Source organism: Nasonia vitripennis, chromosome 5, assembly GCF_009193385.2.
Source record: "Nasonia vitripennis strain AsymCx chromosome 5, Nvit_psr_1.1, whole genome shotgun sequence".
NCBI lineage: Eukaryota > Metazoa > Arthropoda > Insecta > Hymenoptera > Pteromalidae > Nasonia > Nasonia vitripennis.
In genome coordinates, this window is record NC_045761.1 from 19144584 (window position 1) to 19170156 (window position 25573).

At 46.5% G+C, this 25573-nt stretch overlaps 1 protein-coding gene across 3 annotated transcripts; it reads right to left on the minus strand.

Moving 5' to 3' along the window:
- Positions 1-401: 401 nt before the first annotated feature.
- On the minus strand, positions 402-25507 carry LOC100678946. Of its 3 annotated transcripts, none has more exons than XM_008205971.4 (13): positions 25341-25507; positions 15835-16562; positions 15107-15615; positions 14478-14933; positions 13357-13751; positions 11969-12485; positions 10950-11387; positions 4826-9665; positions 3473-4335; positions 2828-3392; positions 2205-2739; positions 1232-1471; positions 402-899 (listed from the first exon to the last, which is right to left on the minus strand). In XM_008205971.4, the coding sequence occupies exons 2-13, from the start codon at positions 16428-16430 to the stop codon at positions 831-833; spliced, it is 10023 nt and encodes a 3340-aa protein (XP_008204193.1). In that variant the 5' UTR covers positions 16431-16562; positions 25341-25507; the 3' UTR covers positions 402-830. The 3 variants fall into 3 exon arrangements, with proteins under 3 accessions (XP_008204193.1, XP_008204172.1, XP_008204178.1); XM_008205950.4 differs by having other exon boundaries at positions 13357-13895; positions 25341-25503; XM_008205956.4 differs by lacking the exon at positions 25341-25507 and adding an exon at positions 18808-18949 and having other exon boundaries at positions 13357-13895.
- Between the last annotated feature and the right edge of the window lie 66 nt (positions 25508-25573).

The following is a 25573-nucleotide window of genomic DNA, read 5'->3' on the forward strand; positions in this document are numbered from 1 at the left end:
TAATAAATACACTTAACAAATTACGCAAGAGATCAAAAATTCGAGACCTATATGGGTAACATTTAGAAAGAATTATGCTTTGTTTGTTGCAGGCTTCTTCCTCTTTGCTACTTTTTATTGTTTTGTGTTTGACACCGATTATTTATTAAACTTTTTACAAAACAAAGATATGTTTGTACCGTTCGACTCGCTTTTTACAAATACATCTAATGTTCAAATAGAATAGTTTTGTATATATATATATATATATATATATATATATATATATATATATATTCAATGCAATAATGATGCGTATGGAACGATTCCGAAAATTAAAATACAACAAATATACAATATCGTGTAGTTGTTTATGTATAATATATATAAGTCTCGTTTTAAAATATAAATAAAATTTCTTATTTTTTTACTATTATAATCATTTATTTTCATAAATAAACGACATGGTAATATTAAGCCGCAAATCGTTCTATCGAAAAACGACAACGGTTTTTGTGATTTTTTTTTATCATTTTGTACAAATCGAAGGCGCCCTACTTCGTCTTCGTGACGAGCGCAAGTGACTCGAAAATAAAATCTAATGTGTAAATAATATCTATATGTATAAATAATCTACCCCCTCCTGATTCTAAAATGTCTTTGGCTAAAAAAGAACTAACTTGTGTGACTTATGGGTGCGCGCATATATACCCATGTTAGTTTAACCCTGTCTAGTGTTGCATCCAGAACCAGTTTACCTTGTTTCTTTGTATACGTGGTGCGAAAATCCACTGCAAATACTTTCAAAAAACTAGAGTGCCGCTACATTTACTTGTCGTCGATTTTCTTGTTTATTCTTTAGTCTCGTTGTTTTGTTTGCCAAGAATCTGTTGCGCCCCATCAAACACCGATGCAAAGTCCTAAAACCGTCAGAAGCAATGAGTCATTTAATTAGTTTTGCATAAAAGTCTTTCGGTGCATACTTCCTTTGAAATGAGTTTAATGTGAACGAATCTACACAGCTATACTTTTAATAACGGCATTAAATTATTTATTAACACATTAATAATAAACGATGAATCTAGATAATTTATGTAAAAATAAAAATCAATTTTCACCCACATTATAAAAAAAGTGAATAATTTAGCGATACGAGTTCCTCGATACATATATCAGTAAAAGGCTTGAAAACTTGATCAACTATAGACATACTTCGAGCATACAAAAAAATCGTGCGTCATCGATAACTGACCTGTACGGCTATCTGTAGGGGCGTAAGTTCGCCGGGCACACAGTCGGTTCTCACGACGTGTGGAGGTAGGAGCTTGGGACAGAGATTCCCAGTAAAGATGAGAAACAGCATGTGTATGGCCCGGCGCTGCGTCAGTTCTGTATGCCGATGCTGATAACCCGCCAAGTGGCGTCGATGCCGTAGAGTTGACGGGAACCAGCGCTCGCACAGCATGCAGTACCTTCGGTGCCTTATCGTCGCCTGAAAATTGATAATCGAACGTGTTCTTATTCCCAAGGAATTTTATCTACGACGACGAGGTATCGCAACATGACGAGCGGCTTATTTTACTTTAGTTTACAGATTTCTAATCTGTTGGTAAACACATTCGTGATTATTCATTTCAGATTCTTTCTGCATATAGTTTCTTTCGACGTTTTATGTCATTTTTCATCCATTATTGCATATACTATTAATTTCGAAATGAGTAGTGCGGGCACTATCGATTATACGATGATTTTACTGAGTATAATATATATAGACTTTTTAAAAATACAATAGTCCACGTGCAACTGCCCAAGACTTGTACTATAATTTGTATAGATTTTTCCGTGAACTTGTAACTAATGGTTCACCGCTAAATGACCTTGATTTGAAAAATCGATTTTACACGTACTTCACAATTAAGAGAAAAGTTTGAAAAAGCACATTTTCTAGTCACGTATATCTGTGCTCTATCGTAGAGTCTGTGTTGATTTATTCGTATCAGTGCAGCGCGTTTGAGATTAGGAAGATTAAAGCATCGTTGTAGTTTGGTAAATAATTCTGTTTACGGAAATATGCGCATAATGTTTATACTGCAAGTCAAAACGTTAGTTAGTTACGCTTTCAAATAAGCATTGCAAATAAAGTATTAAACTGTTGGATGAAGTATATTCATCAATTTTTTAAATAATTTGATTATATAACGAATGTTCAGTAATCGAAATATTACCTTATCGTGAAAGACCAGCTCTCTGACGATATTCGATATAGTCATTTCGGGATTGAGCTGTAAGGCTTTGGCCTTTGTCGCAAAATTCGACTCGTCCGATCTTGATATCACATTTTCCACCCTCTTAACCGCTTGCGTTTCGGCGAGATCGTTGGCTTCGTTTGTGCTCTGACCCATCGTTATCATCGCTTGTGGAGCTCGTGCATTTATTTCCGATATCATCTCGGCCTTGCTCTCGTCCGCTTTCTCGCGTTCGCGCGATTGCCGCAGATTTTCCTCAACCGCGTGCGTTAATGAATCGTCCATTTGTGTCTTCGATAGCCTAGGAATCTTGTATGATTTCGACTGGGATGACTTGTTACCGTTGGTAGTCTCGTTTTTGGTTTTCTCGAGTTCTGCGGAGGCTTGCTTGCGGTGCGAGGATTTATCGGTGTGATTGGAGGACGAGTCTTTGTCGGGATCATTGGAAGAGGAAGTGCGCGAGGCTCGAACATCGCTGCTACGGGACTTGCCGTTAAGCCGATTCCATTTATCTCTGTAAAAATGAATGTTGGACGTTAGCATGCCCAAGTATACAAGTTTATATTTTTTGTAAAAACGTAATAAACTAGGCTCTTTTATACCTGTGCCTAAACTTGGTCGATCTGCCATACTTTGCAAGGCTGCTCATCTCATAGCTGGTGCTGCCTTGATGCTTCGTCTCAGTCTTCGATTTCGGCCTCGACGTGACCGGCGAGCTGTTGGATCGGTTACCATCGGAAGTCAGATTGCCAAGGTACTTCTTTAGCGTCTCTTTCGCGGCGAGCACCTCTTTGACTAGTAGATCGGAGTACGAGCAAGCTGTACTGGCGCCAGCGCCAAGTTTCAAATTCTTATCCTCCTCTTCCTCTTCGGTCGTCGACGTAGTTGTTGTCATCGTTGTCTCGTGCGAGTTCGATGACGAATTGACGTTATCGACCATGTCCTCGCTCTTCAGAGAGAGGGGGTTATTGAGGCTAGTACTTGTGGACGATGCCTCATCGACTATTCTCATTAGAGGCGGGACACTGCTGGGATCGGGGCAAGAATTGGAGGTCGAATTTTCCGATTTGATCGAGGGGTTCTCTTCGGGGATGTCCGAGTCGATGGGCATCGGTTGAGCTATTTCTTCGTTGAGGGACGTGTTGCCTGATAGATTGTCTTCTATGGCTGTTTAACGAGAAAAAGATGATGTTAAAACAAAGGTCGGTTAATGTCACACAAAAAAGTAAAAAGAAAAAAAAACATACCCAATTGTTCGTGTATCAAGATGCCAGGAATCTGCTTGCTCTCGATAGAACTCGACGACTTGTCTGTCTCAACTTCGGAGCCAGGCAAGGGCACTTCCAAAGGATCGACAGGACTGGCACCGACTTCCAGTTCGTACTCAAAGTGCATAGGCATCGCGTCCTCGCTGTAAATCTGCTCTTCCTCTTCAATGTCCTTCTTGTGCTGTTCTACGTCAAGCTCCTGTTCCGGCGAAGCTGGCAGTATCTCTATCGTCGTCTGACTCTCATCCGACGAATCGAGCTTGATAACGGAGCTCTCGTTCGTCTCGAAGTCGTCCATCGTGCCGTCGATTTCCTCTTCGTGCACGTCTACGTCTTTGTCGAGAATCTCGCTGTCGTCTTCCTCCATCTCCAGCGGTACGTGTATTTCGTTCAAACTGCTTTCTTCGCTCTTTTCGTTAGCGGATTTGTTGTTCGCATCGTGGCTGAACTCCGAACTGTACGAATTGCTGGCTTCGGGAATCGTCTCCAGCTTCTTGTTATCAACGGCGACGTTGGTGTTCAGCCTCTCGTCGTTTTCGAAGTCCATCTTACTCTTGCTATTCATATTCTCGTCCAGCGATTTCCAGCAAGTTTTAGCTGCGCTGAAAGCCCGCACTTCCGAGGCGAGATTCAGCGACGACCTGCGTGTAAGCTTTTGCTGCTCAACTTCCTCGTATTTGTTTTTCGCGAAGTCGAATCTCGTGCTAGAATCAGAGTCTGAATAGTCGAGTGTTCCGATTGTGTAGTCCGACGTCCTTCGACGTTTGATCTTTGGCGGAGACAGATCCGAGGTGGAGTTGGATCTCGACAGCTCGCGACGCTTCTTCAGTCCAGATATAAACCTGCAGAAATAAGTAAGTGTTTAGATATCTGCGTTTGCAGAGATAACAACAACTTTTTACCAACATTGTAAATATTTTACATATAAAAATTAATTTTCACGAAAAAACTTTTAAAAAATGTTCCTCGCTCAATTCACTTAAGTATATTTATATACACGACAGATTAGATAATGCAATCTTTTAATTAAGTTCCCTTCACGCATATTTTTTTATCTCAATCATTAAAGCGTCAACTGTAGCTCATATCCGTGTTGTATAACTTCATTTCTAAATAACGCCTGCACTACAATGAAAACTGCCAAGGCAGAAACTGTACACAGCGATACTAATCTATAACAACTATGTTTAAAGTAACCAGCAATTTGCGAAGCCCACGGACGCGCCAGTTTAATAACGAAAAAATTGAGTTATAATTACAGCAAACCGAAAAACGCGGCAGATTCCAAAAATAGCCAGTAAAGAATGTGTTTTCCAATAATGCGTCACGTACCTCTTCCACTGCATCTCGTTAGACTCGGGCTTCGCTTCCCGCTTGGCTTCCTGTCTCTTGCTGTTGGCCACCTTCACCACGAGCTTCATGTGCCTGAGATCCTTGGCCATGCAATCGAGAACCCAAGACCTCCTGAGCACGACCTGGGGCTGTTGATTCACGATAGCCTCTTTGCTCAGTTCGCACTTGAACTCGGCACTGGGCGACGTTCTCTTGATGATCACCTTGGGCACCTTGGTCGAGACGCTGCTGCAGCTGTTGCTGTTGTTCTGTTGCCGGTACTCGTCCAGCATGAACTGCGTGTCCTCCAAGTTTGGATCCAAGTGCACCTCCTCCTTGGGTGAACGCCGCACCTTTTTCGAGTGAGAGACGAAACTCGACGAGCTGCTGCGCTTCTGGGAGCATTCCGAGGACGACCAGTAGCCCGGCGAGTCCTTCTTTGATTTGGAGCGCGACTTTTCCCTCACCCGATAGCATTCGTTATCCGTCAGCGAGTGATACGCATCCGATTTGCCATCCTCGATTACGAGCGGTCGCTTCTCCTTTATCTTTGGCAGAGAACCTTTGACATTAGTGATCTTCATCTTTGGTACCGTCTTCAACTGGTCGAGGCTGCTGGGGTCGATGCTTTCGATGACCACACGTGGCAAATTCTCTTCGAGTTTGATCTTCATTTTGGGAACCTTGGCTTCGGTGGAGTCGCAGGAGTTCTGACAGTTACCCCGTCCCACAGGCTCGCCTTTCTCGTCCAGACGAATCTTTACCTTGAGGTTCATTTTTTGCTCGCCGGAATCGTTGGCGACGAATGAACACGAATTCTCGGATATCTCTTCGATGCTCGGAGTGGACGGTCGAGACTTGGCGTTGCGGATTATCATTTTCGGAATTTTCGGATGCACCGGGCTCTTCAAGCTCGTTGCTTCTGGAATGTCTTTTTTCAGGTCTTCGAGATTGCTGTTGTCAATGGACATGGACTTGGAGAAGAACTTGGGATTCGTCTCGCTCTTTCGTAGAACTAATTTAGGAACGGTCTTGGCCACGGCGTCATTTCGCGAGGTATGATTTTTCTCCTGATTGATGAAACGGTCGCACAACTCGAAGGAGAAGTTGCTCTTGTCGATTGAGCAGGGTAACCTCGGGAACGAAGACTCGGGACTGATTGGTTTTTCGTGGATTTCACTCTTGGGTTGAACTTCCTCCTGCTGAGGAGTTTCTTTTATGTGTTTAGTCGCGCTCGGCATATGTACAGTTTTCGAACTACCGATATCAATAATTGCACTTGGGGATTTCTTAGACTTCGTTTGAATGTTTGCCAGTTGAAGAGGTTCTGGCATTTTACTTTCTGTATCGTTCGATTTTTCTAGCTTAGGAGATTTAACCTCGATTTTTTCCGGCTCCAAAGGTTGCAAAATTTTGCTATCCGTTTCCTTGGCCGGATCAGAAGGCTCCGATATTTTAATTTCCTTCTCAACCTGCTTGACAGATTCGGACACCTTGATTTCCTCTTCTTTATTCATTTCCAGATCGAATGGTTTAGCCAACTCGGCTATTTCCGCTCGAATTTCGTCTTCAATGCTGATAAATTTCGTTTCAGCTGGTTTCGGAACTTCTGCTATTTGAGCTTCCTGCGCGATATCTACTTTCGTCGACTCGGGCTCGGTAGTTTTCAATATCACATGTTGCACTACTGTCACCTCAACAACGTCTTTCGTAGGAATCTCCGTCGGATTTTCTTTCTCTAACTTAGACGGAACTTGAATCGGATCATTTTGATCGGATTTTGGTTCCTCAGGAACTTGGAGCTCCTCCGACACTTTTTCCTCGATCTTAGTCACTAAATCATCATAGAGTTCTACTTTAGAATCGTCTTGTTGCACAACACTCGTCACTTCCTTAGGCACTTGAACATCACTTTCCATTTCTTTATCACTAACCGCATCGCGATTCTCACTCACATCCTCTGTCTCTTTAATCTCCGCAGAGTCACACATGCTCACTTCAGGCTCGAACTCTTGGACGCGTGGCTTGCAGGCTGGAACCTGATCGTTCAGTTTTTTCAGTATGTCTTCCTTCAGGTTCTGCAGATCGACGATGCACCTGTTCATGCTCTTGGTACTGTGGTCCGCTTCTCTTCTCTCCGGTTCGTCGTCCAGCAGCGGCAGCTCCTTGTCTGCGCAATCGTTTCTTAATACTATCGGTGGAGGCGTCAGTGGGACTGGAGAAAGTCTATCGTTCTCCATTATGGCAGTTTCTTGTTTATCCATTAGACCACTTTTATAAGACTTATTATCGATGATCATAGAGTCTATATCAGTGTCGAACATGTCTTCCAGGTGCTTAACACTGTCTTGACGCTGAGTGCCGAATTTGACTGGCTCGTCGTCCACTCGTTTATTCGCTATCGCAAGATTTTCATTGGCTATGCAATTTTCGAAGCTTAACACAGAGACGTCTTCGTTGTACTTCTCTTTTTTACCCTCGTATTTGTACTTGTGATGAGAGGATTTTCCATGCTTCTTGACGTTGTCGACATCCTGCGACTTGGACGAGCTGTAATGCCTGCTTCTCCTGCCACTATTACTCTTGCTATCGTAAAAGTCACGAAACAGTTGGTGGCCTTCGCGCTGTCTGGCTTCGATGATTAGCGCTCTGTACGTGTAGTTTGGATTGGGACTGTACGTGATCTTTCCGTCTTTCGTCGTGTATACAGGAACAGTGTTGAGATTCTCAAGCTCGTCCAGATGAAAGAGCGGGTTGAAGTATCCGACAGTCTTGCTGCTGCTGTTGCTACGATGATGATCCTTGCTGTCGCTGGATAGAAGCAGGTCTTTGAGATAGTCGTCGGACTTGTCGTCAAAAGGCTCGACGTCGAAGTTGTCAAAGTCAAGATCCTTGGAGCAGCCGGGAGCTGGAGTATCAACGAAATTCTTGTTTTGAAAGAACTCAGGCTCCTTAGATGGCGGGGCAACTTCTTTCTCTTCGTGGATGGAGTCACGACGGCACTCGTCGAGCTTCTTCAGCGCGTTCTCGATATCAGATTCCTTCTTCTCGAGCTTTTTCAGCAATGAATCGTCAACTTGAACGTTATTTTTACCGCTGACAGCTTTATTCTCTAAGGTAAGGCACTTGCTGTCTTCGAGTTCGGCGTTCTTGTTCACGAAGGTGAGGATCATCTCCTCTTCTTTGGTCTCTTCGGCGATCACTTTCGGCTCTTTGGCGATCACTTTAGGTTCCTCGACAATAATTTTAGAATCTTTGACAGTAGGCTTCTGAACCTCGGCGATTACTTGAGGCTCTTCAACGATTGTTACTTTAGGTTCTTCGGCGATCAATTTGACATCCTCTTTGTCGAGTTCGATGATCGGCGCCGCCTTCTCCTCGATCACTTCTTTCGCAGGCAGGGCACGGTCGAGCTTCACAGTCTCTTTCTCATTTTCGGTGGTGGATATGGATGTGTGACAGTCGACTTTGCAGCTCATTGGACTCGTGGGCGGTAGCGAGATGTTGAGGTGCTGATTGGACTTGCTGACGACCTCGTTGTCGTGCAATCGCTGACTCTCGACTCGCGAAACATTTATTTCGATCTTGATACCCTCTTTCGAGCTAGAAGTGTTGCATACACTGCCGCTGTTCGTCTCTTTCTTATCTTTGAACTGCAGATTGACGTTGGATAACTGAATCTTGATGTCTGAGTCGACGCACTGCCTCGAGCTCGACTCTTCCGGAACTTTTTCGAGACTAGTTTCCGAAGGCTCGTCGAAGATCGAGGAGAAACTACGCCTGGAGCTGCCGCTAGACTTGGTATCGGGTAACATTGGTAACGAAGCGTTCTTAAACGAACTATTGTCATCTGAACTTGGTTTATTATAAACGACATTATTGTCGCGATCGTTGTTATCCAAATTATTGTTATTTGCACTATTATTTATATTCACATTGTTATTATTAGCACTGCTACTAGTTACACCGCTGTTATTGTTGCCAGTGTGGTTCAAGTTCCTGAGCTCGTCTATGCTCGACTTGAGCATCGCGATTTGGTCCTGTATCTGGCCAATGCTTCGTTTCCTCTTGAGATCTTGAAACTCTTTCAGTAGCCCTTCCTGATCCGGATTACTACTGACGTCGAGCTCGACAGACTTAGCCCTCTTCTTTGGCTTATCCGTGACTGCGGTTTTCAGAGCCGAGTCGAGTGATTTTCGAGTTTCTCTCTCCTTTTCCAGCGTTTTCGTTACGATAGATGGTTCTTGAACAACCTCCATCGTAACTGGAATCGGAGTTGGAGCAGGTGTCGGAGTTGGCGTTGGAGTGGGCGTTGAACTCGGAGTTGGGGTTGGTGTAGGCATTGTCGAAGGTATCATGGTTATCGAGTCTCTCGATTTTTCCGCTATCGTCGGCTGCTCGATGGCAATGATTCCTCCTTTGCTTTTGCGAAAATGCCTCAAACTCGTTTTACGAATTTTCCTTAGTTTGTCCGTTTGCGCGTGTTTCTCTTCGCTGCAGCCGAGTTTGCTGCTGGAACTATTGCTGAGGCTGTTTTCCAGATTGATGTCCATCCAAATATCATTGACTTTGTCGACGATGTCGTCGTCGGATTCCAAGACTCGCAAATCCGTTATAGGCGGTGTGTCCTTAATGATATTGGTGAGACAGTTGTCCTCCATAGGAGGAGCCGGCATTTTTGGCTCTTCGCCAAGTTGAAGGGAATTCGAATTGGAGAACTCGGAGAATGAAAAGACCGCCGTCTCAATGACCGAGCTGCAGTGTTGGCCTTGAGATTGGGAAACACTTGTTGTAGCGACGTCCTTTGCCGACTGCGACTGAGACTTGGCATCCTGGTTGCCTGCAAAGAAATTGTTTTAGTTACTCGTTTTGAACTTGAAAATTATATACTTCATTTTTTTTATTGACGCAGCATTTTTTATGTACGTATCTAAAATGTACGATTAATCTAGTTCAAGTGTATGTACATTAGGCGAAAAAAACATTTTCACACTTAATAATACAATTTGAATAAATATAGCCAATCTTGAATCGATACCATTTAAAGCGAACCGCGTCTCAGTTGGAAATCGCATTTCGGATGCTAACCACTTGTGCAAATGTTTACTTGTTTGCTCAGCTAAAAAACGTGCATTTAGAGTCTCATTATCGCGATATATTTTTAAGTTCACCGACTGTTTTGACTTGATACAGACACAAGTTTAACAGAAATGCTTGGTTTAAAATATAAAGTTCGGAATCCGTATTTGAAAAATGACAAGATTCAGTGCAAGTTATAGCTACAAGTATTTTAAAATTCATCATTTGAATGCGTTCAGGAAAAATATCCAAAGCTTTCTCGTGACTCTCTCTCTCTCTCTCTCTCTCTCTCTCTCTCTCTCTCTCTCTCTCTCTCTCTCTCTCTCCAATGAGGAAATTACTGAGATTACGCAATGTATTGGATTAATTGAAGCAGGTAGATTTTTGATTTGCCAGTACAACAAACAATTAAATAAAACCTTGACGAATATAAATTATAGCTTCGCGCCGTTCGTATCAATAGATTTTACAATTTTTAACGTCGTTTTAACGCTTCTTGGCATTGAAGTATAAGATTCATTATGAGCCGCGTGAGATTAATGCGAAGAGTCATTCGTTTTGACAGATGCAAGCATTATTTTGTTATTTCATAGGGTTATCGCTTTTTTTCTTATATTATTTCTCTTCGCTTATAAAAATTGATTGAACTCATTATTCATCCATTCGAGCGTGTACGCGAGTGTTCTATCGTGTAATTGTGGAGGAAATTCGCGCGTCACTGCTGTATTTATAGTTTGACTCATGCAAATTTCTTGTACAAGTTATAAATAATCCGCAAAACGCAGTTCGAGTTACATTCGCGGGTTGTCACAATGCTTTAAACTCGTAATTCATAATTACAGTTACTACGGAGTTCGATCATTTAAAGGAATAAAAATGGAAGACAAGCGTTCAATGCCAATGAGATAACGTTAATAGCTCAACATATCACTCGATGAATTTGCATTAATTTATTCGAGCCGTTCGCGCGCAGTGAATCGTATCTACACACACCTGCGCGACGTTTCATCACAGAAATCTCGCTTCGAGATCGATAAAGACTCACCTTTATTCGACTCTTTAGCATCCTTCAGTACCGAGGCGTTCGAGGCCTCGTTGGAGTTCTGAAAGTCGAACTGCAGCTCGTCGCTGCCCGACGTCTTCTGGAACTTGATGGGAGAGTGCGCGAAACTGATGATGGGACTGCTGGGCATGATCTCCATCGAGTTGGTAGACAGGCTCATGACGCGCACGCGCTCCGAAGACTCCTCGTTGTCCGAGTGGTTCGGCGTATTGAGGGTCGTGGATATGGGCGTACATTCCGACGTGGGCAATTCCGGCAGGCTCAGGTCATCGTGGTTACGCGTGTCCTCGTTCACGAAGGTTGCGTCACTAAGGTTCAAGCCACTGTTCTTCTCCGCTGCGGCGACTTGGTTTTTCTTCTCGCTCGACTGCGGCTGCTGCTGTTGCTGTTCGTTGGCTGCAGGTTTGCTCGATGTGCCCGCTGTCGGGAATTATGTAGGATGTAGTTTATTCTCTTTGCTCTTTTTGTCGTTGCGTAAAACTATAGGTTGCAATCGCTGATTTTTTGTGGGCAACGTGGAACGTTTTTTTTTAGATACTACAGTGCTATTGTTATACCGAATTCACGAAAACGTGCAGACCGATAAAAATATACTGTACGAGGAAACTTTTCGTTTTATTTACGAGCACTGGTTGGCCGACTTGTTCACCGCGAGTGTGAAAACAAACTAGTGATTAAAAAAAAAATCAAGAACTCGATCCAAATACATATTTATAAAAACTTAAAATAACCAGCAGTTTTCCTCAAATTATCAAAAAATCGTAAAAAGCCACTGAGATCGATTTTCGTTAAACACGGTCACAGCCTTGGCAGCCGCGCCACGCGTTCTCGGCCAGTAAAACTCAATTTTCAACTCGCAGTGCTTATAGGTAGCGCTCCGGATGCGAGAGCACGCGGAAGCTCGCACGTGTCCGCGCGCCTAAACAAGCGAGGCGTAAAAAAAACACGTGCTAACGCCTGGACTCTCTCACAGAGGCGAGAAGAAAAAAAGGAATCGTTACCGGTGTCATTAGCGACTCCACCGGGGCTCTTCTCGCTGGCTTCCTTGGGCTGTTGGAGAATCGTCGCGGCGTTGAGGAAAGACAATGAGATCCTCTCCTCCTTGTTACCGGTCGCACTGCTCGTCACGCTGCTCTTGTTGACGAGTTCCTCGATGCTTTTTATGTCGGCGGGGTTGAGGCTGTGGAACGCGCCTTCGATCTTCTTCACCACCGCCTCGTTCTCGAGCGTATCGACGATGTGGATAGTCGGCACGTCGTCCGCGCTCGTTATGCAACGGATTATGTTGACGGTTGTGGGTATCTGTTCCGCAGTCGAGACCTCGCCGTCGTTGTTTACCACGGCAATTTGATCCTTCTCGGCGGGCGGCTTGGTCGTCGCCGCGCTTAGGACGGCGGTCGTTGGCTCCGTTGCTGCCGGCTCCGAGACGCAAATTGTCTGAGCAGCTGCCGTGGCTGCCGATGGGATCAGGTTGCCGTACTCCAGCACGACGATCGGCGTGCTGTCTGTTAGTATCACCTGGAAATTCACGGGAGGTGATGCTTTACCGCTGCTGCCTCGTTATCGGTTAGGTGTGACCTGCTTCGCGAGGGGCTGTCAAATTGTTTTACGGAGATACGAGGATGTATTTTTTTTCCTCCAGGGAGTTTCGGAGACGTGTGTGCGCGCGCGCGCGCGTTCGTGTTTTACCAGCAGTTTATACGCTCTCGTGAAGTGTAAAACTGGTGTGCTGCGGCGAGAGATAATTGTTAACGCGAGTTTTATGTGCGTGTCTTTTTATTCGTTAACGCCGACGAATGAAATAAAGTACGATTCCATTGTATTATTTTTCAGTATTGAATATACAAGATAATTAGCCCGATTAGCGAGAAATCATCGTCGAGCATAGCGCAAATACAAATACCACACGAGTTTGCGATTTTCGAAAGAGCAAACACGAAAAGCAACCGGAAAAGTGAGTCACAACAATATAGATTAGCTCAGCGAGATAAGGCGTGCAGTTCTATCCGCGTGATGAAAACACAGTCTAGTCGACGCGTTACTTCCCGCTGACATGCATCGTGAAAGTTGTGTACAACGTCCGAGAGTTTTTTGCTGATACATATCCGCGCGCGCTTGTGCCCAAGTTTTCGGCGAAACGATTCCGCACGCTGCATGCAGCGGCGCAAAAAATAGCGTAAACAAAAAAAAAAGGTGCGCGTGAGTCACCGCGTACAGGTATACAAGTCATATAACACGCTCGGCGCTGCAGTCGTTAAAATGACAAGTCATTGGCGACACACACACACACACACACACACATTCCCGCGGCTTAGCACGAAACCTGTTGATTTTTTATCGCGCGCCGCGCAATTCCTACATATTTTACAAGTCGGCTCATGTAACTCACATCCTGGAGGTTGCCGTTGAGCGCGTCCTCTTCCTCGGTCTCGTCCCAGCTCTCGAGGAACTGTCGAACGTCGAGCTGGGGCTTGTCGGCAAAGTCCTTGCTGCAGGTCTTGTGTCGCTGCGCCTCGGCCTCGTCCTCGAGCGGCTGCTGCTGGTGGTGATGATGGTGATGGTGAGGAGGCATATGCTGAGCGTGATGCGTCGCTGGTACTTGGTGGTGATACTCGTGGTGGGGCAGGTAATGCTGCTGGGACTGCTGGTGATGGTGATGCTGCTGCTGCTGCTGCTGCTCGGGACTGAGCTGCATTATCGCGTGCTGCTGCTGGTGCTGATGCGGCTGCTGCTGTTGCTGACTGGCGCAGGCCATCGCGTGTTCCATCGCCTGCATCGCCTTGCCTGAGAACGCGTTCGAGACTTTTTCAGGATTTTTTTGGGACGCTGATGCTGGAGGAGTGATGGGCTTATTTTGAGGATTTCCAGGTGGCTTTGGTGCTGGTGGTGCTGGTGGTGGATATTTGCCGCTGCTGCTTAGGCGAGCAGCTGGTTTGGGAATGGCATATACATAATTATTAATTTTTTTCATATTCGTACTGGTTTGATTATTCGTAAAAGCGGCTTTCGTTGATGATGGCGTTGGTGCAGTGAGATTTCAATGACAGAAGAAAGAAGGAAAGAGGTGGTCTAAAAATAGACGGGGAATTTTACTTACGCCACGCAGATATGAATTGTGTAGAAGATAATTTTCATAAATTCGTGACCTATATATATATATATATATATATATATATATATATATATATATATATACGCCGCGGAGATAACGCAGAAGCGCGCGACGCAGTATATCTTTTGAATGATTTTCCAAAAATATCGAGCGTTTTCGATTATTAACATATGCAAGAAAAAAGTTAATAAAAAAACATTTACTTTATGGTCGAAGCTACATTTAAATAAAGATTCTATAAAAGTGTAGGCATGCAAGCCTTGAAATTTGTTCATCAACGTCCCTGTCGAAGATAAGCGAGATAACCAATGCATAAATCGCCAGCGCTGAAGACCCAATGACACGGAAGCCGGCGCACTAAGCGAGCGTGTACAGCAGAGAGAAAAAATTCCACTCACCATCGTAGTGCGCCGAGGCATCCTTAGCTCCGGGGCTCATAGGATTGTGCACCCCAGGCATGGCCGTCTGCATTGCCGGATTGTAGCCAGGCATCAAGCTCGAGTTGATCAAAACCCCGTTCTGGTCGAACTGCAGATTGATTGGCGGCATGGACTGGGCCGGTTGCTGCTGTTGCTGCTGTGGCTGCTGCGCCATGCCGGGTTGCATAGCCGGGTACTCGAGCGACTGCTGCAGCCTGATGCACTCGCGGTACTTCATGTGGTACTCCTGGTACTTGGGGTGACTCTGGTAGCCGGGCATCCTCGAGAACTCGCGCAGATGGTTCTCGATGTTCATCCTCTGCATCGCGAGCTTCTGCTGGTACATGTGCTTCGCCTGCAGACTCATGCCCAGCCGAGCTGCGGCCTCTTGTTCCTTGGCTTCTTTGCAGGCGAAATCCTCGCGACTCGTGTGCGCTGCTCGGGAAGACGGACAGAAATGAGAAAGAGAGGTGTTTATCGATCGGGTGTCGGGTGTCCGCCAACGCCGCCGCCGCCGCCGCCGGTGTCGTAATTCGATTATATACGGCGCAGAGCCGACATTTTATACCCACACTGTGCGTTTTATGAGAAAAGAATATCAAACTCACCCATCTGCGGATTGTAGTAGGGACTGGGCGGCATGCTACCGGGTACCATAACGCCGTTCTGCATGATGGCCCCGTTGGCCGTCTGGTACTGGCTCTGCTTGTTGAGGTACTTGTCCTGTATGGCGGCTGCCAGTCCCGGATCCCCGTACTTGATCATCCCGGGACCGGGACCCTGGGGCACCGGTGGAGGCCGACTACTCGACGCCGCGTAGTACTTCTGGTAGTCCGGCGTCGTGGGGAATCCGTAGCCGGCGGGGTTCTGCATCGGGTACTGGTGGTGATAGGTACGAGAGACCTGACTCGACTCCTTCCTCGTGTACCTCCTCTGCTGCTGCTGCTGCTGTTGGGCTTGCTGTTGCTGTTGCTGCTGGTCGAGAGGAAAGCCGGGAATGGTACTGCGGTAGCGAGACGAGGCGTACGAACTGGCGGCCGCCGATGGGTGTCCGCTCTCGCGGTAGGGATTGCTGCTCGACGCTGCCGCTGCCTGGTAGGGGTTCATCTTGTCCCACCTGGGAAACAGAAGGGGAGGAGCCATGTGCATTTTTAGGGCTGTTCTCTTGCAGTGTGCAGCGCGATACTCGATACGCGTGTATGTAGCTGCGCTGAGCCGGACACGCGGATTGAGTTGCGCGGAGAGGGATTGATTTTTCTTTCTTTTACGCGCTCGCGCGCATTATGCACGCTTTGCACTTTGTACTAACAGAAAAGAATCTCAAAGTTGAACGAACCTGTAGGCAGGATTGGGCGGTTGGCAGCAAGCCCCCTTGCAGGGCCCGTACGAGCTCTGTCTGGCGGCGGCTGGCATGCTCGGCGTGGGTGGCATGATCTGGCCCATACCGGGTATGCTCGGCCCGTGCATAGCAGCGCCGGAGCCGATCCTCGACGTGGGACTGCTCAGGGACATCTGTACCGCTCTCTGTTGCTGCTGCTGCTGCTGCTGCATGTCCTCGCCCATGACAGCAGTGTCCATGACCCCCATGGCGGCAGGTCCGTAGCCGTGACAGCCGGACATGTGCGGGTGGTGGCCCATGGGTGAACTCGCCGGCTGCTGCTGTTGCTGCTGCTGAGCTGCTCCTCGGCCGTAGAAGCTTCCATCGTTCTGTTGCTGAGCTGGCTGCTGGGGCTTGTTGCTCAGGCAGTCGGGGAGGCTGTAGAGGTGGCCACCACTGCCTCCGCTTCCTGCCCCTGGTTGCACCGTCTGCTGCTGCTGCTGTTGGGTGATCGAGGCACCGGCGGCACTGGCCTGGTGCCTCTCGGCCTCGCCAGACTGCAATGTACTATATTGCTGCTGCTGCCAGTCTGGCATGTTGTGCCCGTAGTTCATTGTACATTGTTAGGAACTCATAGTGTAGTCGGATGATTATGCGGAACTTGGACTAGGCTCATCGCGCTGATTTGCTTTGCTTTCTCGGAGGCACTTCGCTCGTTTCATATAGGACCCGGCGTCGGCGTCTACCTGTGGATTTTTTCGATATAACATTATAATACACTGATGGAATTCAATTTTGCGTGTATGTGTATATACGTATGCGCTTTGTAATTGCCGCGCGAGAGAGAAAGAGATGTCGAATTGGGTCACGCGATATGTAGGCTATAGTGTCGCGCACGCGGTCGATAAGGATTTCACGGAGAGCTTGACGCGTGTCTGTGTGTACGTACATGCGATGTATGCACAATCGTGTGCCTCGAATCGATTATTATATTAGCCGGCGTACAACGAGAGAGAGAGAGAGAGAGAGAGAGAGAGAGAGAGAGAGAGAGAGAGAGAGAGAGAGAGAGAGACAGAAAGCGACGTCTCAATTTTCGAAGCAAGCTATACTGCGCTGCAGCACATTCGAAAATCCAGACTGTTTGCCTTGTGCATTTCCGAGAGCCGGGAGCTTATCGCTTTTCCTCGTTAGAAATGCACAACACGTGACTGATCGTGAGCCGCGCTGCATACACACACGCCCTGGGTTTACAGATATATATATATATATATATATATATATATATATACCCACACACGCACACACACACACACACACACACACACACACTCGGTCCCAAGTATATGCATTATCTCTCTGAGTGTGATATGGCCGAAAACCGTTAGGAACGAGATACCGCGCGCTATATATAGTGTGACGTCACGCGTCGAAGCGCGCTTTCGAAAAAATCGGAAAACCATCGTCGCAAAGAGTTCACTGCACACGCAGCCTTGGAGCACACGGGTCCCTCCGAAAAACGCTGGGTCGAAGGCCGGTAATTTTTCGGCGGGCTATACGATGGGAAAATGCACGCCGGCGAGAGAAACTCGTGAGTTGACACTATACTCCCCCCCCCCCCTTCATTGTTGATTTTAACGTCACGCCCGAGAGAGCGGACAGGTAGCTGTAAGCAGTGTACACATACACATCCACGCAACCGCGACACTGTATATCCTCGAATTTTTTTTCATTAATCCCGACACTCGCTTTATACGTTCGAGCAAAATAAAACCGGCCGGTCAATCCTCATGTGCGTCCGCGAACTCTTTAAAAATAAGATTACACACTCGCACACAAGCTGATACGTACACTTTAAATATAGTACACAGGCGCGCAAGTGACCGAGTAATTCATGCTAATGAGATGCGCGCCGGGCGAAAATCAACAATCCGGGACAAACACATGCAATGAATTCCTAAACGCCTTGGCTACATCGATCGATATATGTATAATGCCTGCGCGTCTCCTCCTTTTTTTTTAAACAACGCCGCGACGACTCTTTATTTTCCAGGCTGTCGCGTGTGCGTTGTATACTCGCGCGGCGCACTTAATCGAATTAATTTTGCGAGAGAGAGAGAGAGAGAGAGAGAGAGATAAGGACGTAAGCGAGAATTGCTCATCGGTATGCATTATGAACGCATCGTCGATCTTTTCGGTGGAATAATTTTCACGACGCGTTTGGGCACAATCAAGTGCATATTACCGATTGATTTTCGGAGAAGTCGCTCTGTATAGCGGCCGCCCGTGATTTTTTACGACATACAGCACACGATTCCTCGATAATAACAATAATAACGTATTTATACACTCGACTCGCTTCTCGAATCATAGACCGCAGCGTGCAATAAATTTCCGCGATAATTCGCGTGTTTGCGTCGGCGGCGGCTCGCTTATCTGTCAAAGAATTAATTCAGATACAGCGACGCACAACGTCTTGGGCTCTTCCCCCGTATAAGAAATCCGAAAAAGAAACGCCGCTGCGGAGTTCATTACGAAATATTCTCAACGTCGTATATACGCACACACGCGATGATTGATCGGGGCGCGTTTCCCGCTGCAACATATTTTTCCACGCATTATCGCGCTTTAATATTATAAGTAGCGAACAATAAGTCGTCGCGGGCGATAAAAAGCAGCGGCAGCAGCAGCCGATTGATTATCGATCGCCGCGGCGGGTCTCTCCGATGTGAAAAAAAAGAGGAGGCGAATTACCGGCCGTGTATTGTATATCTGCCAGGAAAGATCGCGAAACAGCTGTACGTAACGCGCTCGCGGCATTGACACTGCGCGGCGCGAGGCGACGTGTGACGGCTTTCGTAATTACGCGTGCTCCAAAAACTATAAGTAAAACTCCGATCGCAGCACTTGTTACGTTCAGAAGAGAGGAAGAAAGATGCGTGTAGATCGTCGGCGGGGCACAAAGTAAACAAACACACGAGTGCGAGCACGTACACTTTTACACAGCGGTTATATACACATATAGGTATAGCAATGTGGAGTATAGAGGCGGCGCGCATCGATGCATGCGATGCCACGACGCACGAGGGGCACTTCCTCTAGGCTAGTCGCTACCGTACTAGCGTCTAAGGCCGAGAGAGCTGCGCCGCTAGGCGCGCGCAATATAATCGTTCGATCGCGGGAGGCGCTTTCCCTCTCTCTCTCTCTCTCTCCCGCTTCCACATCGCCGGCGGAGAGATAAGGGCGCCGCTATATGCTATATACGCACCGAGAGCGAGCGAGAGAGAGAGAGAGAGAGAGAGAGAGAGAGAGAGAGACGGAAACGTACATAGCACTCGAATGTGTCGCGCACCTGCTGCGCCGCCGCCATTTACACGCGTTCCGGGGAGCCACCGCGAGATGTGCGGGTGTGTGCTGTGTACGTGTTGTATGTATATCGAAGTGGCGAACCGCGGGCCGTCTCTCTCTCTCTCTTTCTCTCGATAACTCGGCAATAAGAGCAACTGGAGGAGAAAGAGCTGCGGATTTCACTCTCCGCGTCTTTGTCGTGCGGCTTTTCTCTGCTCTCTGTACTGATGGGATTCCGACGCTGAGAGCGAGCCGAGGAGAGATTTGGAGCGGTTTTTTCGTCGCGCGAGCGATAAGTGCGCTCTAATGCTCGAGGCGCAGCTCTCTCGGTTTTTTTTTATCGTCGGGGATTCGATGCGTGGACAGAGATTTATTGTAATTTAGCGGATGGTTCGATTTTTTTAAACGTTATTTTGGCACGTGATTATACATCCGTCAATTTGAGAAGCGATGCGCGTACGATCCGTGTATATAGAGTATACGCAACGATTCCGGAGCGTTTTGAAAGACCTCTTCAAGTTCAGGCATCGAGGCGCGATTAGATACACGATATTACGCACCGAAGAGGGAGAACTACTGATTATACACATATCTATAAGTCAGTGCATATCCGAAAGACATATCAAAGGCTGCGCTCACAGTCGTCGAGGATTGTGCAAACGAGACCACTGCAGCGACTATAGCTCGCGCTAGAGAGATGCAGCTCTCGAATACGCTTTGCTGCACCTGCAGCAGCAGCGAGTGATAATCTCTATATAACAGAGAGTGTGCAACGGGAGAGTGACCTGATTCGAGACCCCCCGCGAGAGCCCGATAACTTTTTGCGCGCGTATTGTGTACTATATATATATTTTTCGAAAGACGCTGTGTGTGTGTGTGTGTGTATTATAAATCGACTCTTTTGAACGCCTTTTATTATAACATATACGCACAAGCCGTATCGTGGCATAGGTCGTTAATGACAGAGCTGTGAGCGACATGGCGCGTAGTAGTCCCCTCTTTTAGGCTATACTGGCTTGTAACTACCGTACGGGGGATTAGTCAATAACGATTGCGCGGAATCGATTTTTTGTCGACCTACTAAAATCAGCTCCTTCTCCCCCCGCCCCCCCCCTCTCTCTCTCTCTCTCTCTCTCGCCGGCTATAATAACACACACTGGTTGTCGTCGCGGCTGGAAGTTTTTCGAGGTGATGCGTTTCTATAATACGCCCCGTTCGCGAGAATATATTGTTTGTGTAAACAACTTGATGTACTATATGCGGATACGGTTTGTATCTGTAATTTTTTCTGTCTCATGTACGAGTAGTTTCTGCTTCTGCTTTTATACACATGGGAAACCTACTGATGGTGATAAGTTTGATTAACTTACACAAAAAGTATGTATAGAAGATGACGAATATAATAGGGTCGCTTACTAAAACGGCCGGGATTCTCCCGAGAGAGAGAGAGAGAGAGAGAGAGAGAGAGGCTAATTGTCATCTCCCCCCACGCGGACATGTGCGCTATAGGATAATTTACATCACCGCGTCATTACGCACTTGTAACGCTTCACGCGTCGCGCGCGACTCGAATATATGTATTATACGTATAGGCTCTCTCTAGTCAGATCCCCGCATGTAATTATCCAATGATTGTAAATACATATCCGAGTAAATATTCAATTTCCTACTTGGCATACAGTACACACGCGTAGAAAAAAAATACTGCGGAATACCCCGTACGGCTCTGCTTCTAATATATTCCGTATATAATGCAGTGCGTGTGTGTGACGAAGGAGTTTTGCTTAGCTCTGCGCGTCTCTCCCTCTCTCTCTTTCTCAAAGCACAGCCGCGACTTGTATGGCAGAAAAGAATTATAATGTGAATTCAGTCTATTTCGAGAGACGAAAAAAGAGAAGCACACACATCAGAGCCGCAACTCCGCATAAAGAAATCGCTATCCTCAATGTCATTATCATTCTCTCTCTCTCTCTCTCTCTCTCTCTCTCTCTCTCTCTCTCTCTCTCTCTCTCTCTCTCTCACGCTCCTCTCGATAATGCCGCGGCTTTTTCAAAATGAATATGTCACTGTTTGCGCCGGGGCGCTGCTGCTGCCGACGAGGAAACTTTACCGAGAGGCTAATTGCTTTCTTACGAAATTCATCAAACTCCATATAGATATTTGTCCAATATAATATATTCTAATCGGCGGCAACTCAATTAGTCAAAGCGGCTTTTGTAGAGAAGCACGTGCCTCCGCACCGCGGCAGAGATTCTCTCTCTCTCTCCGCGAATGAGATGGGAATTTATTACGAGTTTGACACATCATCGCGCGCGGAGGGATAGAGAGAGAGAGAGAGAGAGAGAGAGAGAGAGAGAGATTTTAGATTTATTAGATTTATTTGACGTACAATATGTTGTACGATAAATTGTATACAGCAGCAATAGTAGTACAGCAAAAATGTGTATTGTGATAGTATGATAATGTGAAGATGGGAGAGAGAGTGAGAGAGAGAGAGAGAGAGAGGGAGAGAACCGGTTCGTTACGTGTGCAGACACGCAGCGCCTCGTAAATTCCTTGGGAAAAGAGACATGAATAGCGCGATTTAATTGCAGTATACGAGAAAAATTGAATAAATAGCCAGTTTATTGACCCGTTTAGCATAAATGCATACAAAATGTATACGTGCGCGCGTTAGCTTGTGTTACGTGTGGAGAAAGAGGAGAAGCGCTTGTATACATATATAAAACGATTACAGCGGTAGCGAGAGTGTTCTTTCTTTTTAATCGTGCCGAGAAGGGCTCGAAATAAGTCAACTCGTCGTCGTTTATCCCCAGCTGTTTGGATGCACTTTTATATTGTAAATAAAGGAGATTTTTAGTTTTACACAGATAAGCTTATCTCGTATCGATGCGCTCGAGTATCGCGATTAAATCAATCGCTTCGCTCTTCTAAGAAATTCTCTCACGAGGAATAACTAAATATAATACCCGACGACAATTTATCAAAATTGCTATAATAGCAATTGTCAAAGAAACAATGTTCCGCCTCTCATCTCGATAACGGGAAAGCAATACGCGTTTACATAACGCGTCATCATCTCGTCGAGCTTCTCTATACTTCTTCGAAGTTTAAACATTTCCACGCTCGCTCGAAAACGAGCCCGAAACGTTTTTTCCATCGCGGAGTGTGTATATAGATAACGCGTGAAAAAAGTCACGCGGGGCATTAAAATCGATCACGATTCTATGCGGCAGTATAAATAAATATTTTTTTCACGCAAGACCCGAGTATACACGGCGAATTCGAAGTAAGTTTTCCTCTGAAAAAATAGCCGCGACTTTCGAATCCAAGAAAACGCGCCCATCTGACATTTTTAGAGCGCGCATGGACGGACGGATAACCATTTCCTACGGGCAGTTATTAAGCGCATCGCAATTCTATTGTGACCGAGAGCGCGACAATTTACTATTGTCTGCACTTCCTCGCCGCAGAGCCGGACAGGTGCGATTCGTGATCAGAGCAGAAGTAGTAAGTGGTCCGGTGATGAAGGAATCGAAACAGTGTATTATTATAGGTTCGGCTATAATTTGCAGCAGTTTCGAACGGAATACGAAAGCGAGCTTGATGAATCGTCGCGTTGCGGGTTATGCTTTTATATAAAAAAGATTCGGTCTCTTGGCCGAAGGTGTATTATTAAGACGTGCAATTTTCCTTCGTTAGCCTATAGCGACATTCTTTCCATCGTTCCCTTTCGCTACGATGGTGTGTGAGTATACGTAAGAGATTATCGTAGAATCGAGGCTACATTCGTTTATATAACGCATCCGAGTCCGTAGGGTGCGTCGAGCCCGTAAACGCGAGTTTTTTACACTTGTTTGTTTATAATTAATGCGAAACTTGAATATTCGAGTGCGCGCCGCGGTGTGGGCTGACAAGTTGCAAAAATGGAACACAATGCTGCTACCGCTTTCGAAATAATTAACGACCGATTGCATAGCGGCGCTCGGATTTCCCAACGCTCTATATACTATATTCTTAATATATTTTTGCTGCTGTTTTTTTTCTCTTCCTCTTACACTTTGTCCCGATGAGAAAGATCCGCGTACAGTAAGCGTATGCAAATTGAAATTTCAAGCGGTAATAACGGGCTTACAAGCGCGCGTTTAAAAAATACACGAGGCCTATTCGTGTTTTCTATTATCGTTTACAAACGCGAGATTGTCTATGATTCTCTAATCTCGTTAGTTGAACAACACCTTTTCTCCCGAGCCTTTTAAATCCTAATGTGTACGAGCGCTGCCTAGGATTTCTTCTTTTTCTTTTCGAATGCGCGAACAAATTTTTCGCTCTCAAAACTGCGCAACTCGATGAAAATTATACGCTCTCGCAACTCGGTGAACTACCGATGTCAGCAGCGCAGCTGCATCATAAATTTAAAAGCGCACTCGAACGCGAGCTTCTGGAAAGCCGGAATTTATAGTCCCCATTAATTCATTCATTAAACACATACCTGTACAGTCTAAAGAACTATAGAACACACTCCGAAAATTCCGTTAATTATAAAAAAAAAGAGAGAAGAATAAAGAAATGCGCAAACTTGACGATTACCGAGTACTTACACTTATACACCGACACTTTCGAACGTCCTTGAGAGATTTTTCACTCCACGCGTATTTCAGTCACACACACATATGACGCGCACCGGCGACCTATCGATTTTTTCCCGGCGGTGGCGCGAATATCCACCTATATAATTACATATCTCCCTCCTCGTCCAAACATAGACCAACAAGTTAGTCACCCAATCGAGAAAGTCCCCCACACACAATGTAAACACTCGGACGATTCCCCTAAGCATAACCTCGTCATGCGGTCATAGTTCTAACCAGTTTCGCCCAAACACGCGACGACGACTTTTTTTCTCCGCCTCCGCATATAACGCATGAACACATGTATGAATACTTACACGCACAAGCGCGCGCGGCCCGATAAACACACAGCCGCAAAAGAAAGCTGCGGATAAACAGCGCGTACGACTGATAAGGAAGGAGGTAAGTCGTCGTGCGTTTTATACGTATGTATAGAGGAGGAGAGGAGCAAGAACAACAGCGCTAACAAAACCCAATTATTATACATTCGCGCAGCAGCACGGCTCACGGCACAAGTCAAACAACACACGGAGCTACACTACTCGCTACCCTCGTCACACCTTCCGCACGATTATATTCAAAGCACTGTGAATATACATTATACATCGCAGTAAACTGTTGCGCGACGACGGAGAGCCACTACATAAGTATAATATAAGTATCCTTAGTTCTTTTTTTCTTACGCTCATCTTCACACACCAAGCCCGAAATCATCGGGCGGCGGCAGCACAAACAAAAGAGCCGCAACGGTTTAATAATAGGGGTAGGTATAGACCCACAGGTGCTGGCCGCGTATATATAGTTATAGCACACGGCATTGAAGCAGAGAGACAGCCATCGCCGTCGTCGACGACGTATAGTCATGCGCGATATGTACAACGTAACGCGAAAAAGCACAAACACAGCGCGAACTGAAAGCGCGCAGAAAATTCCTAACCCAAATATGCTCGCGTATAATTGTGCGACTCGCGCTCATCGCGCGAAATTCTCTTCCTCCTCGTCGTCGTTGTCGCGCGCACTGTTGCAGCGCGCGACGATAAACACTGCGAGGAAAAAAAGCGCCTCTCAAAGCACTACTACAATACCGTGCGCTGCATACGTCCCACTCTGTACACTCCGTCTCACTCGCACTCGCGCGTACAGGTTATGCGCCATCTCTCTCTCTCTCTCTCTCTCTCTCTCTCTCTCTCTCTCTCTCTCTCTTTCCTTCCACACTCGCCACAGGCTTTCGGCCGTCCCGCAATGATACACCTACTACTCACGCACATTTCGGCCGAGGCGGACTCGGGGGGATGGAAAAGCTTCGTATACGTTCACCAAACTAGCCACATATCGCCACAGGCATACTCGTGCAGTGTGTGTGTGTGTGTGTGTGTGTATATAGGTAAGTATAGAGGCAGAGAGCACATCATGAGGGTACGCGAACTGCACACGCATCGAACGCTGCCGAGATAGATATATCCGAAAGGGAAGCTTTCACGCGCGCGCGCGACGAGTAGGTATTCGTTAGCTTCTGTAGGAGTCGCACATCGGACAGATCATGCTCACCTGCAGTTCTGGGACGACGACACGAGATCGGACAGCACGACGACGAGACACGCCATATTGAAAGAGCAGCAGCGGACTACTAACTGCGGCTAGACTCGATCGCACTCACTCTCTACTGCTGCGCGACAGCTCGCTGCGTCGACGTCGACGGCGCGGCAGCAGCGACTATAGAACACACAGCCAGAGAGACATGGATTGCGCTCGCCTCCCCCACCGCGAGAGCGCAGCTCGTC

What these genes read in the sequence shown, in the direction of transcription:
- LOC100678946 (XM_008205950.4), bottom strand. Translation starts at nt 16,430, where the DNA reads ATGAACTACGGGCACAACATGCCAGACTGGCAGCAGCAGCAATATAGT. An exon ending in TCAACGGCAACCTCCAGGAT is followed by an intron (nt 12,486 to 13,356) that starts GTGAGTTACATG and finishes GTGAATTTCCAG; the next exon opens with GTGATACTAACAGACAGCAC. An exon ending in TGCTAAAGAGTCGAATAAAG is followed by an intron (nt 9,666 to 10,949) that starts GTGAGTCTTTAT and finishes ATTTCTTTGCAG; the next exon opens with GCAACCAGGATGCCAAGTCT.